Source organism: Bombina bombina, chromosome 4 (genome assembly GCF_027579735.1).
Source record: "Bombina bombina isolate aBomBom1 chromosome 4, aBomBom1.pri, whole genome shotgun sequence".
Taxonomy (NCBI): Eukaryota; Metazoa; Chordata; class Amphibia; order Anura; family Bombinatoridae; genus Bombina; species Bombina bombina.
In genome coordinates this window covers 445,557,577-445,575,748 of record NC_069502.1, presented here as the reverse complement: position 1 = coordinate 445,575,748, position 18,172 = coordinate 445,557,577, and the positions used below count along the sequence as shown (strand labels likewise).

Below are 18,172 nucleotides of genomic sequence, written 5' to 3'. Positions count from 1 at the left end.
ACACAGGGATGGGGGGGTGGAGTGGGGAAAGAGAGTGAGGGGGTTTTGCTTTACTTTTTTTTTTCTCTTTTCCGCAGATCTCAGAGACACATAAGAAAGCTAGCAAATATGCTCCCATGCGGCGCATGGTTAGGAAATGTTTAATTATTAATTGTGTTTAATTAAAAATAAAACTCAGAGAGAAAAAGGAATACACAGGAAAGTATAACAAGGATACGCAACAAACCAGTGTATTCATAAATTATAACTTGTTTTATTTTCTTATTTTATAACTGGAAAAACATCTGATGGGACTTGATCACTCGATAACTATCATATGCAAAACTTATAAATGATGTATGTAATTAAATATATAAATGCTCTTGGAATAATTATGTGAATATGGTTTCTCAACAAGCCTCTGTAACACTGATGTTTTAACTGTATTGTCCAATTTTGTATCATTTCCTGATCTCTCTTAAAGGGACAGTCAAGTAAAAAAAAAACTTTCATGATTTAAATAGGGTATGTAATTTTAAACACCTTTCCAATTTACTTTTATTACCAATTTTGCTTTGTTCTCTTGGTATTCTTAGTTGAAAGCTAAATCTAGGCGGTATATATGCTAATTTCTTAGACCTTGAAGGCCACCTCTAATCTGAAAGCATTTTGACAGTTTTTCACCACTAGAGGGTGTTAGTTCATGTGTTTCATATAGATAACATTGAGCTCAGGCACGTGAAGCTCCTAGGAGCAAGCACTGATTGGCTAAAAATGCAAGTCTGTCAAAAGAACTGAAATAACGGGGCAGTTTGCAGAGTCATAGATACAAGGTAATCACAGAGGTAAAAAGTATATTATTATAACTGTGTTGGTTATGCAAAATTGGGGAATGGTTAATAAATGGATTATCTACCTTTTTAAACAACAAAAAATCTGGTGTTTACTGTCCCTGTAATTAAAAAAAAAAATATATATATATATATATATATATACAAGTGAGGGGGTTAATTAGGTAGCTGGTAGGGTTAATTTTAGCTTTAGTGTAGTGTAGTAGAAAGGCCAAAGTATTGATCTAGGCCATTTTGGTATATTTCATGCCACCATTTCACAGCCAAATGCTATCAAATAAAAAAAATCGTTAACTTTTTCACAAACTTTAGGTTTCTTACTGAAATGATTTACAAACAGCTTGTGCAAATATGGCACAAATGGTTGTAAATGCTTCTCTGGGATCCCATTTGTTTAGAAATAGCAGACATTTATGGCTTTGGCATTACGTTTTGGTAATTAGAAGGCCGCTAAATGCCGCTGCGCTCCACCGCTGCGCTTTTTTTATAACACCTCAGACCACATATCTTTGAGACCTTAAAACTTTTTTATGCAATTTTTAAAAACATTTTTTATCAATGTTATTATGAGTGTAACTGTATTTTTAAATGTCATTTTGATGTATTTTGTGCAACTTTTTTGTCGCTTGTAACAATTAGTCAGAGCTATGAATTAGCACTATCCTATATTTTCTTCCCTGCACATGCCTGGTGGCAAAACCTTCTTTAGATATACAGTATTAGTAAAAGGAGGAAAACTAAACTAAAGGACATTCAAGCAGTCATAGTAGAGCTGAGGAAGAAGAAAATGAAATAGCAGATGGTCTAAAATTGTTACTGCTGTTCTGTCTTTATAATATATTGTTGGGAAGGAAAACTAGAGTTAAGGGATGAGCAGTCAAGCAATTAGCTTGTCTCTTTTTACAACCAATGAATTTCTACTAACGTTATTCAAATTAAAAGTGAATAAGTCTGTGGGTACAGTAATGTTAAAGGAATACTGGACCAAGTTTTGTTCTTTCGTGATTCAGATAGAGCATGCAATTTTAAGCAACTTTCTAATTTACTCCTATGATCAATTTTTCTTTGTTCTCTTGTTCTCTTTATTTGAAAAAGCAGGAATGTAAGCTTATGAGCCTGTCCAACTTTGGTTCAGCACCTGGGTAGCGTTTGTTGATTGGTGTCTAAATGTAGCAAGTGCTACCCAGTGTACTGAACCAAAAATGGGCCGGCTCATAACCTTACATTCGTGCTTTTTCAAATAAAGATACCAAGAGAACAAAGAAAAAATTATAATAGAAGTAAATTAGAAAGTTGCTTAAAATTGCACGCTCTATCTGAATAGTGAAATAAAAAAATTGGGTTCAGTATCCCATTAACTCCTGTGCAAAATATTCTTTATAACAGTGTCTATTACATGCAGTTATATGAACATTGATGAATACTGTCCCTTTAAGGGAAACTAGTTTTTTTTAAGACATCTTACATAATGTGAAACAACAGTACAGTTCAGTACTAGCTAGTTGATTACTATGCCTATGTAAGCTAGTTGTTGCTGATCTAGAATTTAGTTCTATACAAAAAAAAAAAAAACTAATTTAAAAACTGCACTGCCTTGTGCAAGACCAACAAATTGTGGGTCGAATGCTGGCTTACACATAGACAGCAGTGTGTTCATATGAATAGAGGTCTTCTAAGGAAGGATATGTTTTATTGCAGATGATAAAAAAATGAAATAGTCTACAAACACTTAAAAAGGAAATAATTCATGGCCTTAATATGTATAGCTTAAAAAGAGAAGGAACAAGATAGCTGCCAGTAGTGGATTGCTGCTTCTTTAACAAAGGATACCAAGAGATTAAAGCAAATTAGATCATAGAAGAAAGTTGGTAAATTGTTTAAAACTGCTTTTTTTATATGAATCATGAAAGAAAAATTGTGGGATTTATGTCTTTTTAAAGGGATACTGAACCCAATTTTTTTCTTTAATGATTCAGACACAGCATGCAATTTTAAGCAACTTTATAATTTACTCCTAAGGGTCAGTTTATCAAGCTCCATAACTGAAAGACCGCTGCTCCATAACCCGTCCACCTGCTCTGAGGCGGCGGACAGAAATCAACCCGATCGAATACGATTTGGTTGATTGACACCCCCTGCTAGCGGCCAATTAGCCACGAATCTGCAGGGTGTGCTATTGCACCAGCAGTTCACAAGAACTGCTGGTGCAATGATAAATGCCGACAGCATATGCTGTCGACATTTATCGATGTGCAGCAGACATGATACGCTACATCGTATCATGTCTGCTCGCACATTAATAAATTGACACCCTATTATCAATTTTTATTCATTCTCTTGGTATCTTTATTTGAAATAGCAGGAACGTAAGCTTACGAGCCGGCCCATCTTTGGTTCAGCACCTGGGTACAGCTTGCTGATTGGTGGCTAAAAAATTTTAGGGAAAATATTTGCATATGTATGTATGCATCTGTGTACACAATGGGGATCATCAATCCGGGTATATTTTAAAAGTTGGATATTAAATACTACATAATGAGTGTTAAATCCTAAATCCTAATAACTCAATACAATGTACACTCCTATACCTCTCTACACTTTGATGGACACCACTCTTGGTATACCTTATAGGGACATTAAACACTAAATAAATGCTAGATAGAATGATGCATTCAATGGAAAGATCAGTCTGAGAATAACATGTAGATGTATTTTTAGTTCATTAGTTGTTTAAATAATGACAAAATATGTGTAAAGTTTTAGGGGCCCATTTATTAAGAGTCGGATGGACATGATCCGCTGTAGCGATAAAGTCCGCCCAACATCGCTGAATGCTGACAGCATACGCTGTCTGCATTTAACATTGCACAAGCAGTTCTGGTGAACTGCTTGTGCAATGCCGCCCTTTGCAGATTTGCGGCCAATCGACTACTAGCAGGGGGTGTCAATCAACCTGATCGTATGTGATCGGGCTGATTGCTGTATGCCGCCTCAGAGGTGGCATACGAGTTAAGGAGTAGCGGTCTTAAGACCGCTGCTTCTTAACTCCTGTTTCCAGCGAGCCTGAAGGCTCGCACGGAAACAGATGTATCTGGCCCCATTTGGGCTATAATAAATCAGCCCCTTCATGTCTATAAAACAATGGGAGCTGCCATGTTGTAACTTAGGTTACCTTCTCTGCTGTGGCCAGTTAGGGACAGTTATAAATAGTTTATTATAGTGTGCAACCAATGGCTGTGTGGTATATAACAATGTTCTGCACTTCCATTGCTAACAGGAACTGAAAAGCTAACAGTTTTAGTATGAAACAACAGGAAAAGGGGACAAAATAGATAATTAAAGTATATTACAAATGTTCTTTATACATACTATTTCTCATGTTATATTATCATTTCAAAGTGTTTAATGTCCCTTTAAGAGGTTTTAAATAAAGGTGATCTCCCTAATGTCTCATCACACATTAGCATGTTAATAATTTACTGGATTATTGCCAAAAATGTATGACATCATATTCCTAATTTAAACCCTTAGGCACTCTAGTCTTCAACCTGTGTATCCAAAAGATCTCTCTTTTGGCCAGGAAAGCATCTTGCCCTCTGTTCATGGGTTTTATTAATTCTATTATATTACATTTTAAAGTATCTGTTTCTTTCAAATGCTTGGTTTTATAATTTTGAATGAGTGGTGTGGACAAAAACCTCCCCCGTGGTAAGCCCCACATATTGTACAGACATACGTAAAAGGTAATACACAGCGCTAAAGTTAAAACCACACAGGCTCCTCCTATAAGCAAGATCTCTCAACCAGATTTTAGGTGAAGTAACAAAAAAATGCGGTATGAGGAGCTCTATAAAAGCTGAAAAAAAAGCTTATACGTTTTGTAGATATAAAAGATTTATTCTTCTCACAAAAGACGCCAATATATAATTGGCTAAAACTACTAAAAAAAAGTTACTAAAGATTATTATTAATACAATATGACCTTCCTGTTGTTAATAACAACTGTATCTGACATATAGAAATGATTATATAAAATGCACAAATGGTACGTTTCCGTATCTAAAATGAATCATACAGCAATAAACAGTTGAGATATTTGTGCAATTGCAATATATAAACAATAAAGTTCTATAAACAATAAGGTGTGCAAAAAAGTGTGTGTGTTTTTAGCATTTTTAGCTTTTTTCTGCTTTTATAGTGCTCCTCATACTGCATTTTTATGTTATTGAGCCCCACATATTGTACCTCACACTCGGAACAAGTTAATAAATAAATAGCATAGGCGGACCTGCAATTGGTACAATAGTGTGTTTAAACCTTTCACCTGTAACACAGCCTACAAAGTTGTCTCCTAAAATAAAATGTTCACTTGCCTTAAACAGTAGATTACTACATCTATCATTACCCTTACATTTTAACCAAGAACTTGATATTACTTTCTTTTGTTTCAATTTAGTTGGCGATAACCAATTACCTATAGTTCTGCCTCTTGTAAAAGAAAATCTGCAACCTTCCTTTACTAATTTGCATAGATCATCATCTGCTCTTAATAATGTAAAGTGCTTTTGAATTATGTGACATATCAGGTGATATTGGTCACTTTATTAAGTCACAAAAGTTTAAATCCTAAACATAAAGAAACAGTAAAGGATGTTTTTAGTAAGCTGTCCGACAAAGAGGTCCTGCTATGAAGCTAAAGAAAAACAGTGTTTACAAGAAAAGTATGTTGGAATGTTGTTCAGGCAAAACAAACCGAACCTTTCCAGTGTAGTGATTCTAATTTAATATAATAAAAAGTTTATAATTAATAGTATTTGGTTTTAATTATCCAGCATTTTATACATAGTATACAACCACGAATCTTGTAAGAACCAAAATTCATGTTTTCATGTGCTGAAGGTAAGTGATCTGTGTGTAGATATGCAAAGGGTATTCCAATTCTCAGTACTCTTATCTGCAAATCTGTGAATGTACAGTCAGACACTGAGTGACACCATGAATATACATGGGGGTTGGAAGACAGGGAAATATTAATATCATTCTTTATTTAGATATATAATGGAAAATAATGCAGCTCAGACATCAATGCGATATTTATCTCCATGGGTTAGATGTAATTATGATACTTCCTTTAGTATTATGCAGATCCTGAGTCAGTCATATCTCTTTCCTCTTGTTTGGTATTCTGTTTCAGTCTACCCTAGTCTTCTATGCACAATGCAGATCCATGATGGTGTTAACTCAGTAACCGAAGACCCTGCCTTGTGTTCATATCTACATATATATTATTTTTTTACTGTGTGATCAACATTGTCTGCTATTAATTCTCTTTCCCTGGAGGACAATTATTTGGGTTAGCATTTCATTTCAAAAGCAAATATGTAATCCCTCAGCTGCCATAGAAGACTAATATAATACTTTTGAAAACCTTCCTCACCCGCTGATTGTAAACAGTGAAGTTCTCATACAGATCAACAATGCATTCAGCTTTCTTCAGGAATTTGCTATAGGAATCCTCAGTCCACCAATGAATGAGATTTCCAAATGGGTCATACTGCCCGCCTGCCATTTAATACAAAATAACAGAAAAGTGTGTAACAAAGAGCAACATTTCAAGTAGCAAACAGATTTATAAAGTCACATGTATGAACATGAATGAATTCATTTAATATTTTCTGTACAACTCCTCTAGTGGCCATCGTGAGCCCCAGGGAGTATTATATTTGCAGTGGTCAGCATTTTAATATGCACAGCTTATTGCTCAAATAATAGTCAACATGGCTTGGGTTATGGGGCATCCATAGGAATTAAATGTAATACATAGTCATACATTCACACATTAAAATAAACACACAATTACAGTTATAGAAATACATAACGATAAAACTACTTATGCATACAAACACATAGACAAATAATATAAATAGCAGGTGCACTCACACATCATTTATAAATATAAATATCCAAGAGCCTATTGTATATGAGCTATATTTGTGTCTTTGTGATGTGGCTCTTGTGTGTCACGTTGTGTCTCTACCTTCTTTTGGCATCTCAATGTTTTCCTACTGCATCATACAGCTCTCAGCATTTAAGGCATTTTATTGTGTCCCATACAAAAAAAACCCAACAAAACAATAATTCTTATTCATAACCCTGGGAGCAGCAAATCAGTGGAGAACCCCAGGCATCAGTTCCCAGGTTTCTTTATATTAGTATATTTGTCAATGGCACTATTAGTTGGCTTCAAGGTTTTCTAGGTTATGTCCCTGTAGAGTTAAATAAATAAATAAAATGAGTGGGATCTAAAGTAATAGCGGGCAAATGTAAGCATTTAAATGGAAAAAAAGTTATCTTAAAGGGACAGTAAAGTCAAAAGTAAACATTTATGATTCAGTTAGAGCATGTCATTTTAAACAGCTTTTCAATTTTCTTCTATTAACAAATTTTCTTTGCTCTCTTGGTATCTTTTGTTGAAGAGTAGCAGGCTGATAGCACCTCAGGAACCTGCTTGTGTCTTTAGCAGTCTATGGCAACAGGGTTTGCAACTTTGTATAACATAAATATAAACAATGTTGCAAACACTGCTGTCAGACTGTTAAAGACACATACATGCTGCAGAACCCAGCTAAGATTGCTCTTTAACAAAGGATACAAAGAGGACTAAGCAAAATGATAACAGAAGTATATTGGAAAGTTGTTTAAAATGTCATGCTCTATCCAATCCAAGTAAGTTTCATTTTGCCTTTACTGTCCCTTTAAGTCCATACAAATATTAAGGGCAAGCTGCATATTTTCTACCAGTCAATCCAGAGAAAGTAAAAAGGTGGATAATGCCTGGCGTAATAGAAAGTTGCAGGAGCACCATCATATACAGGCCAAAAAAATCTGGCTCCTTCACTTTTGGCCAAGCTACAAGTTTGTATACAATTCATTTGGTTCAAAATTTACTTCTTGCAACTACAATAAATTAGAATTATATTTGAGGCCCACCCATTTGCTTTAAACCTGGTATAATGCTAGTTATTTCAATTTGAATTTAAACCATAATGTGACCACTCATTTTAATGAAAACATAAGCTTTCATTGATAACAGATTGCACCCTAGATTACGAGTGGAGAGCAAATTTCCCTTTTGCGAGTGTGATATCTGCGCTCAACTCAGTAATGCCAGCACACGTAAATGTGCACTGGTATTACAAGTTAGGTGCAATGGAAACGTGACGTTTGCATTGCCTGGAAGCCTTGCGCTCACGAGAGTGCGCTTCCATAGTCTCCAATATGAGCCTCGTTCTCATGCCATGAGACACGGCAAAGCACATAGCACAGCGCAGGGGGGTAATTTGCAGCAGCGTTGGACAGCAAATTAAAAAATATATATTAATATATACATATATATTTATGTGTTTATACACATAATAACACATAAATATATACAGTATGTATATAAGAATAAACATATCTAATTCCATTACAATCACAGTCCCCATTAATCTCTATAAAAAGGCACTTTCAGTGCCGTTTTTTTATAACACCCCACAACCCCTCACTTTGACCTCTTATAACTGCTTTGTGCAGTTTTTTAATAAAAAAAATAAAAATATATTTTTTTTATTAAAAGGAACTATCCACTTTATTTGGGGGACGATTGGGGCAACTTTATTTTAATAACTAGAGGTCTGCCCTCTGGTTAATTGCACTTTGTGCAAAGTGTTTCCGCAAGCTCGCGGGAGCATTAACCAGCCACATGCAATGGCTGGTTATTCAACGTGCGCCCGTAAAGGGGCAAATTTGCCCCTTTGCAGGTGCATAGTAAAGTAGCGCTTCACTAGTAATCTAGTCCATTTTAGGTGGAGGTAGCTGCTCCCTCTCCTCCCCCAGATGCTTTAGGCTTGGTCTAATAATTAAATTACATACCCCAATCATCATACCCATGTGTCAGCTCATGGCCGATTATGGTTCCAATTCCTCCATAGTTTAAAGACCTGTAGAAAGAAACATCCTAGAATGAGTATAGTACTCTTTTTACTTCCGCCGGGAGTCTTATTCACTTATCTATTACTCCATCTCTTTAGTTGGTTACACAAAATCCAATGTCACTCAAAAGAAAAGTCATTTTAAAACTGGATTAGAACTAGCTACAAAATTAGTCATCTGTGTAGCATTATTTTTCTGTGGTAACATACCCATTTTTTGTGATAGCCAAAATATCTTTCCTAGTGATACTATGTACATATTGTTCTTATGCTAAACAAGAACATTTTGCTACTTAATTGCCTTGTCCAACATGTATTTAAGGCTCAGTATAAAACTGTGAATATATTGAGAATTATTTAGTTAAAAATGATTAGTATTATTTATTGAAAAGCTTTATTACGCTACATGACACGTTAATTTGCTTTAGTGATTATAGTACCCCTTTACAGATAAAGATTCACTGCTTGTCAGATCAGCAAAGCTTGCCAGTAAAGTAATGCCAAACATCCACTACTTGCCAAGCAGACACATAATTAGACATTCACTGCTAGACGGCATTCATAAATAGGTAAATAGATCACTGTGTGCAAGTGATATAATGCAAGATGTATACTGAAAGCTGGCCAAGTAATGCCAGACGCTCACAGCTTAACAGACAAGGTTCTTCACTGCTTGGCAGCGTTGCAATGCCAAATGTACACTGCCAGCCGAGAAAATAATGATAGACATCCACTCCTCACCAGCCAAATAATAAATGAAGCTCACTTTCTGTTAAAAAACACTATATGCCCACTGATAACCAGCAGGGTAATGCTAGACATCCTCTGCTGTCCTCTCACTCAGGCAGTTATGGCTAGAAACATAACACGTTAAGCCATTGCATATCATATAGTCAATCAGCTGCAACTAGCCATCAAACACATAAGCAAGTACCCTGTCTGATCTAGGGGTTGTTTATATTGTTGAGTTTTAGATAGATAACAAATTCTGTTAAACAAGACAACTAACAAGCTAGAGGCACGGCTTCTTAGTTGTCTTGTTTAACAGAATGTGTTATCTATCTAAAACTCAACATTATAAACAACCCATAGATCAGACAGCATACTTGTTTATGTGTTTGATGGCTAGTTGCAGCTGATTGACTACATGATATACAATGGCTTAACGTGTTATGTTTCTAGCTATAGCTGCCTGAGTGACAGGACAGCAGAGGATGTCTAGCAATTTTATCCCAACAGGACAGAAATATCAATCCCAGCAGGACAGGAATATCAGAACTACAAGAATATTGCAATCAATATTGGCAATAATTTGCAATGTCCTGCCACCCTCTTTATCATGCAAGGTTTAAACCCTATTGTGAACCCTAGTCCTAGCCCTAAGTTTAACCTATAGTCATAGGGGCCGATTTATTTAAGGGCGGACGGACATGATACGATGTATCGTATCATGTCCACCGCACATCGATAAATGCTGACAGCATACGCTGTCTGCATTTATCATTGCACAAGCAGTTCTTGTGAACTGCTTGTGCAATGCTGCCCCCTGTAGATTCGTGGCCGCTAGCAGGGGGTGTCAATCAGCCCGATCGTATAGGATCAGGTGGATTGATGTCCACAGCCTCAGAGCAGGCGGACAAGTTATGGAGCAGCGGTGCTTCATAACTGCTGTTTTTCCGGCGAGCCTGAAGGCTCCCGCTGGAAACAGGGGCATCAAGCTCCATTCGGAACTTGATAATTCGGCCTCATAGTCTTATCAACAGGACGCAAGGTATTGTGGTCTTTTAATACAGTTTTTTTGGGGATAGGTGTAAAAAGAAAATTTATGCTTACCTGATAAATTTGTTTCTTTTTAGACACGATGAGTCCACGGATTTCATCCTTACTTGTGGGATATCGCCTCCTGGTCAGCAGAGGAGGCGAAGAGCACCACAGCAGAGCTGTATATATAGCTCCTCCCTTCCCTCCCACTCCAGTCATTCGACCGAAGTTAAGGAAGAGAAAAGAAAAGCCAAGGTGCAGAGGTGTCTGAAGTTTAACCAAAAAATAACCTGTCTCATAGAACAGGGCGGGCCGTGGACTCATCGTGTCTAAAAAGAAACAAATTTGTCAGGTAAGCATAAATTTACTTTTCTTTTTAAAGACACAATGAGTCCACGGATTTCATCCTTACTTGTGGGATACAATACCAAAGCTAGAGTACATGGATGAAAAGGGAGGGACAAGACAGAAAACCTAAACAGAAGGCACCATTGCTTGAAGAACCTTTCTCCCAAAAACAGCCTCGGCTGAGACAAAAGTATCAAATCTACAAAAGTTAGAAAAAATGTGAAGAGAGGACCAGGTTGCAGCCATGCAAACGAGGTCTACAGAAGCTACATTCTTGGATGTCCACGAGGAAGCAACATCCCTAGTGGAATGGGCCGTAACTCTTACAGGAGGCTGCTGTTCAGCAGTCTCACATGCAAAACGGACGAGACTCTTCAGCCAAGAAGAAAGAGAGGAATCCATAGCTTTCTGACCCTTAAGTCCTATAGAGAAAACGACAAATAAGACGACTGACGAAAGTCCACAGTCACTTGAAAATAAAATTTTAAAGCACAGACCACGTCCAAACTGTGCAAAAGACGTTCCCTTTGAGAAGAAGGATTAGGACACAAAGAAAGAACAACAATCTCCTGATTAATGTTCCTGTTTGAAACAACCTTAGGAAGGAACCCTAGGTTAGTACGCAAAACTACCTTATCTGAATAAAAAATAAGATAAGGACAAGCGTATTAGAATGCCGAAAGTTCAGACACTCTTCGAGCTGAAGAAAATTCAACAAGAAATAAAACTTTAAGAACTAAATTCAGACTCCATGGAGGAGTAATGGGTTTGAAACACAGGCCTGATTCCAACCAAAGCCTGACAAAAGGATTGAGCGTCTGGGGCCTCCGCCAGACGTTTGCATACAAAATAGATAAGGCAGAAATCTGACCCTTTAGGGAATTTGCTGATAAACCTTTCCCCCAATCCTACTTGGAGAAAAGATAAAAACCTGGAAAACCTAACTCTACTACATGAGTAGCTCTTGGATTCACACCAATAAAGAAATTTACACCATATTTTATGGTAAATCCTTCTAGTCACAGGCTTACAAGCCCAGAGAATGGTCCCCATGACCGAATCAGAAAACCCCCGCTTGGATAGAATGAAGCGTTCAATCGCCAAACAATCAGCTGCAGAGAAAGTAGGCTTGGGAAGGAAGGACCCTCGAATGAGAAGGCCTTTCCTCAACTGAAGTATGAAAAGTGACAGTGATAACACCACCAGAACTGCAAACCAAATCCTGCGAGGCGCTGCAGGAGCCATGAGGAACACTGGTACCCTCTCCTGTTTGATTCGAGCAATGACTCAAGAAAGAAGCGCAAAAACAGAGGAAATAGGTATGCAAGACTGAAGAACCAAATAACCGCCAGAGCATCTATCAGTTCTGCCTGGGGATCCCTGGACTTTGACCCTAATAAAAAGTCTTATCTCTGAAGTGCAACTGTATGCACATATGAGACAGAAAAGTTTTTACAATATTAAAAAGGGCATAAATGGATCACATGTTAATCCATAAAATTGAGCACCATAATCAGAGGTACTGTGTCTTTAAATACCAAAAGAAAATGCCCAAATGTTATTATAACTTAATCCATTTAAAACATTGGACATACCTGGTATGAAGGACATAAATAGTATTTAACATCCCTATGCACCCTTTGAAATAACAAAGGAAACGCCCTAAGGTTGTTTTAAAGCAATTCATGAACATAGAATATACATAGGGCGAGGGGCAGAAAGTGTATGTGACAACTTTATTCCCATTAAAATTAATAAAATTAACACCATAATAAGAGTAACTGTCTCTTTAAGTAAAAAATATAACGTTATTTGTATGAACCCATTAACCATGAAACATGTTAATAAAAATGGGATAATATGGGACTGTGACTTTAAACCTTAAAACACACTGTATTACGTCTGCTAAATATGCAGAGGACTCTGCCTGTCACTGATCAAAGAAACAGGCAACCGGACTATAGAGGAAAACATCTTTCAAGCGTCCACGTAAACCCTGCTTTCACGTATGCAGAACTGCTTCTAACACAGCAGTGGAATAATGGCACGCAAACATAGCCCCACCCATCCTGGGCATAACAAGATAAAAACTCCCGGCAACTAAAATGTAAAAATGGAGCCGCCGGGAAGACGAGCCCATACTAACACTTAATAAGTAAACCTCCCGACAGTTATAACATATAACCTAACGTACAGGGGAGTAAAAATGCCCTCAATCATGCGACACCCCTTACATGCGGACTAACATAAGAAAAAGCAAAACTCCCGACAGTTATAACATATAACCTAACGTCCAGGGGAGTAAAAATGCCCTCAATCATGCGACTGTCCTCAAGCATGCATGCGGTCTAACATGAAAACAAACCAGCCCTCCAGACGGCTTGCTAGTGTAAATAAAGCCGTTGTTAGAAGCTAGAACTAATTAGAGCCACTTCTCCACGTCCTTTCAGTGCCTGCAATTACTGCCCAATAACATGCTCTCCCTCCTAGGGATAATGTTATGCAGTGTCCCTTAATATATAAAAGTGCCAATATTTCTGTGAGCGTGTCCCCAGAAATAAATATCAGCACTTACCTTAAATTGCTGCCCGGCAGTAAGGCAGCCCACCCGGCTTGCAAGGTCCTCACTTTCTCCTCACATCGGCCTGTGGAAATAAAAAGTACTGAGTCTATCTCTTCCCTCAGACTTTTACAAGCAGGGCAGCATCAATATGGGAGGCGCAGTGAGAATTATGTCCCACAAGTTCCCATTGCTTTAAAGCCACCAAATGCTCTACTGTAGAGACTGATCTGGTCTAGGCTACACGTAGAACAAAGCAGCACACTCTGGCACTACTTTTAAAAATAGTAAACTCTTGATTGAATAATCTATAACTAACACCACACTTTGCCTCTTCCTATCACTAACACAGGCAAAGAGAATGACTGGGGTGGGAGGGAAGGGAGGAGCTATATATACAGCTCTGCTGTGGTGCTCTTTGCCTCCTCCTGCTGACCAGGAGGCAATATCCCACAAGTAAGGATGAAATCCGTGGACTCATTGGCCTCTACTTATCAAGCCGTCAACCGCAAATACGCTGGAATTCCACAGCGTATTTGTGGCGAGGCTGATTCGCCATAGTTATCAAGCCCTACAGACTGGCAAAAGTAGAATCTAGTAACGTAACATACGATCCGGCAGACTCAGTCCGACACAGATCGATGGTTACGTCACTACAGATGTTCCGAACGCAAGTTCGGCACAATCTGTCTACTTTTGGAAGTTATCAAACTACAACCAGGTACGCTCGCCACTATTCCGGCCCAGCGTACATGGTTTTCAATCCGCCGCCCTGGAGGCGGCGGATCCAATAGGAATCAATGGGAGTCTGACAGCAGCGAGAGCTCATGTTCGCTGCTGCCCGATATCCCATTGATTCCTATGGGAAGTGTCTGCACCTAACACCCTAACATGTACCCCGAGTCTAAACACCCCTAATCTGCCCCCCTACACCGCCACCACCTACTTTATACATATTAACCCCTAAACCGCCGCCCCGACACCACCGCCACATACATTATACTTATTAACCCCTAATCCGCTGCTCCCGGACCCCGCCGCAATTAAATAAAATGTTTAACCCTAAACCGCCGCTCCCGGACCCCGCCGCGAGCTACATTATACCTATTAACCCCTAATCTGCCGCCCCCTATACCGCCTACATAAAGTTATTAACCCCTATCCTGCCGATCCCGGACCCCGCCGCAAATAAATTAATTGTTTAACCCCTAAACCTTCGCTCCCGGAGCCCACCGCCACCTACATTACATTTATTAACCCCTAATCTGCCTCCCCTACACCGCTGCCACCTACATTATATCTATTAACCCCTAAACCTAAGTCTAACCCTAACCCCCTAACTTAAATATTGTTTAAATTAATCTAAATAAATATTCCTATAATTAAATAAATTATTCCTATTTAAAAATAAATACTTACCTAGGATAGGGTTAATAACTTTATGTAGGTGGCGGCGGTATAGGGGGCGGAAGATTAGACGTTAATAGGTATAATGTAGGTGGCGGCGGGGTCCTCGAGCGGCGGTTTAGGGGTTCATATATTTATTACAGTTGCGGCCGAGTCCGGGAGCGGCGGTTTAGGGGTTAATAACTTTATTTAGTTGCGGGGAGCTCCGGGAGCGGCGGTATAGGGGGTAAAACAGTATAGTGTAGTGTGGGTGCTTAGTGACAGGCTAGCAAGAAAGCTGTAAAAAAGCCAATGAGCAGCGAGATCGATGACTGTTAGTTAACAACAGTCCGCTGCTCATCGCAACGTACTTGGTGCGCGGCTTTTTGACAGCTTTCTTGATAAATTTGGCGAACGTATTCAGGTCCACGGTGGCGATGTTTAGGCGAGCGTATTGGGGCCGGCGAATGCTAGAAAGTAGACGGCTTGATAACTAGAGGCCATTGTGTCTTTAAAAAGAAATAAATATTTTATTGTGATTGGAAAAGAATGTTAAAATCCCTTTCTATAGATGGGAGCTAATATGATATGTCTCCTTTATATCGTTCTGTTCTTCTTAAGAATATAAGTACTAGTCATAGCCTTAACCATAAGTACCGCAATACTCACCTGCCATCAAGTCATGTCATGTACAATAAGATCTCAGATGAATCAATATAAATATATATATAAAAACTGTTGGACAACCATTCAAATAAATATTAAACAAAATCCACTTCTGATCAGCCACGCAATGAAAAAACTCACCGCTGATCACTCATGTAATAAAATAAATTCATTGCAAGCAAGCCAAGCAATAGTAGACACCAACTGTTAGCCTGTCAAGTACTGCCAGACACTGGAATCCTGCCAGAAAACTAATTTCAGACTCTGAAATCTAGCCAGAAAACGAATAAGAAGAAGACGATTATGTGCATTTAGTCCCCAATTATGCACCAGGCAGAAAAGGGTTAATCTTACTGAACATCTGAACTGCAACTGGTTTTGTTTTTTAATCTTGTTATGTCTCTAAGTGATTTTGGTTCTTTAAAAATATATAAACAATTGCAGTTGTATTTTATTAAGACATTATATACATTTTCTGGATTAGAGCATATGCTGTATGTACAATATGCTATCAGATTTTAATTAGGCAATCAGTCATTTATATTTTTTTTTATAAACAATCTTTTATTAAGGTTTTGCGCATATGGAAACATACAGAAAATGTCTTAATGTACAGATGACAAGCGTTCAGATAATACAGTACAATATAGTGATACAGGTAAAGAACAAATTATTTGATGAGTAGTACATTTCTGAAACCTTCATTTTATAATCTTAGAGGTTATATAACAGACTAAATAGCTGGCCACTTATGGACCTTTTGATATAGGTAAGACTTATAGCACATGTTAGTCATATCAAGGACCTTGTTTCGTCCAATGGCTTATAGCGGGTATAACAGAGGGTAAATACCGCTTAAAAAGATACTGTATAAATACAATTGTAGTATAAAGAACATTAGGAGCTGTTACCATAGCATAATGAAAAATATAAAACAGTGATAACATTATGAGAACAGCATAATGATAAAGGGCAATACAACAAAAATATATATGGTGAACAATATATAGAGCTCAAATAATCTAGACTATCTGGAGAACCTCTTTCAAGGTCCCGCTATACAGTAGAGTCGCCTCAACCATACATCTTTGTATAATAGGGTATTATAAGGCTAGAGTGAAGCTATATGTTAAATAAATCATTTTCTATATCTTTCTAAGCAATATGGGGGCGTGTGGCTTGATTGTGGAGGTTAAAGCATGTTACCAACCTATATAAGGATTCGTATGTAAATGCGTTATAGGGCTAAGCTTAGGCTGTATATGTCTGCAAGATGTAAGAAGTGATCGGATTAGTACGTGTATATACAAATATTTTATCCATGAAGAAGCGGCCTCAATTTACTCCTAAGTTGGAGTAGAAGGGCTCTAGCAAAGTTTCCAGCAGGTAACTCCAGTTCACCATGCTGTGTAACAGGCAATCTAGTACACAGAGACCCGGTAGTTGCAAACACAGTAAATGGTCCTGTGCCAATCACTACTCAATCTCGGACAAGACTCACTGTCTGCTCCAGTGGACCGGCTGCCTCCTCCAGTGCAGGGATCATCAGAGAACCAGTGAAGAGTTCCTTGGTGCACCGAACTGATACAGTAGCGTTCTCAGTAGAAACTGGAGTATCGACAGTTTGAATTTTCTGTAACTGCTTCCCTACAGTCCCCTCACAGATGATTGCGGTTTGGATGTATCCTTCCTCTGTGGCTGGCGAATGTATACTTTCCACCAGTTGGTTATACCCAGCAATCATCGCCTGCTCAAATCTTTGTAAAAGGGCTACCACCATGGCTGGGTCCTCTGCCATGACTTCCTGCCCACACTTCATTGAGGGATAGTTATATGTAGAAAAGGTGATCAAATAGCTGGTATTCATTCCAGCGGTCGTTTATAGTTGTATGATTGAGCGAGTTAGTTCCTTCTGTTTTACCCGGGAAGCCGGGGGGGGGTGATGTTAGAAACTGTGTGTTAGGCCTTCGTCTGAAATCTGGCAAACTCGGATCAGTTCAAATAGGCTATGCTGCTTCAAAAGAAAAGTATATCCTGGTTGGCATTACTTTCAGAGAACTAAATATACTATTATGCTGAGAAGATCAGAGAATGTTCCCCTGATATTTGTCAGATTAAGTTGGCATTTCTCAGAGCTTCATTTTTCCCGTCTGCTATGGCTGCCGTCTAGACACGCCCCCCCAGTCATTTATATTTTAATAATCAAAATCATATCCTGCTATTATCATGTACTAAATCACTTGTTTTGAGGCATAAAAATTATGTCAGATATTTACTGCTGGCCTATTATCCCCTGACACCAAACACTAGCTCTTTCTAATACCTGATTCTCACTCCTGGCCTATCAAATAACACCAGGCACCCAATGCCATACAGTTACACATTGACTAGCTTGCTACAAATGTTAATTTCCTATTGAAAGTTATGCTAGAAACACTTTTCTAGCTACCCCACTAATAACAGTGAATGACATCCAAAGCTTGTCATTAAATTAATGCTAAACAATTATTGCTAGTCAGCCAACTGCTGCTATTCACCCAATGATATGAAGTCATGTAATGAAATACATTCTATTCCAGTCAACCAAGTTATGAAGGGCAATTACTGCTAGCTATCTCACTAATACCAGTTATCTACTTTTATCTATA

The 18,172-nt window shown here is 38.2% G+C and overlaps 1 protein-coding gene across 1 annotated transcript in view; it reads right to left on the bottom strand.

Annotated features, from left to right (window-relative positions):
• The window catches only part of ECEL1 (endothelin converting enzyme like 1), a 173,616-nt gene that overhangs the window by 23,884 nt on the left and 131,560 nt on the right, over positions 1-18,172 (bottom strand). Inside the window, exons 12-13 of the mRNA XM_053709058.1 lie at positions 8,745-8,812; positions 6,268-6,392 (exon numbers count right to left, since the gene is read on the bottom strand). Of these exons, the coding sequence (XP_053565033.1) occupies positions 6,268-6,392; positions 8,745-8,812 (193 nt within the window). The remainder of the gene's footprint in view (positions 1-6,267; positions 6,393-8,744; positions 8,813-18,172) is intronic.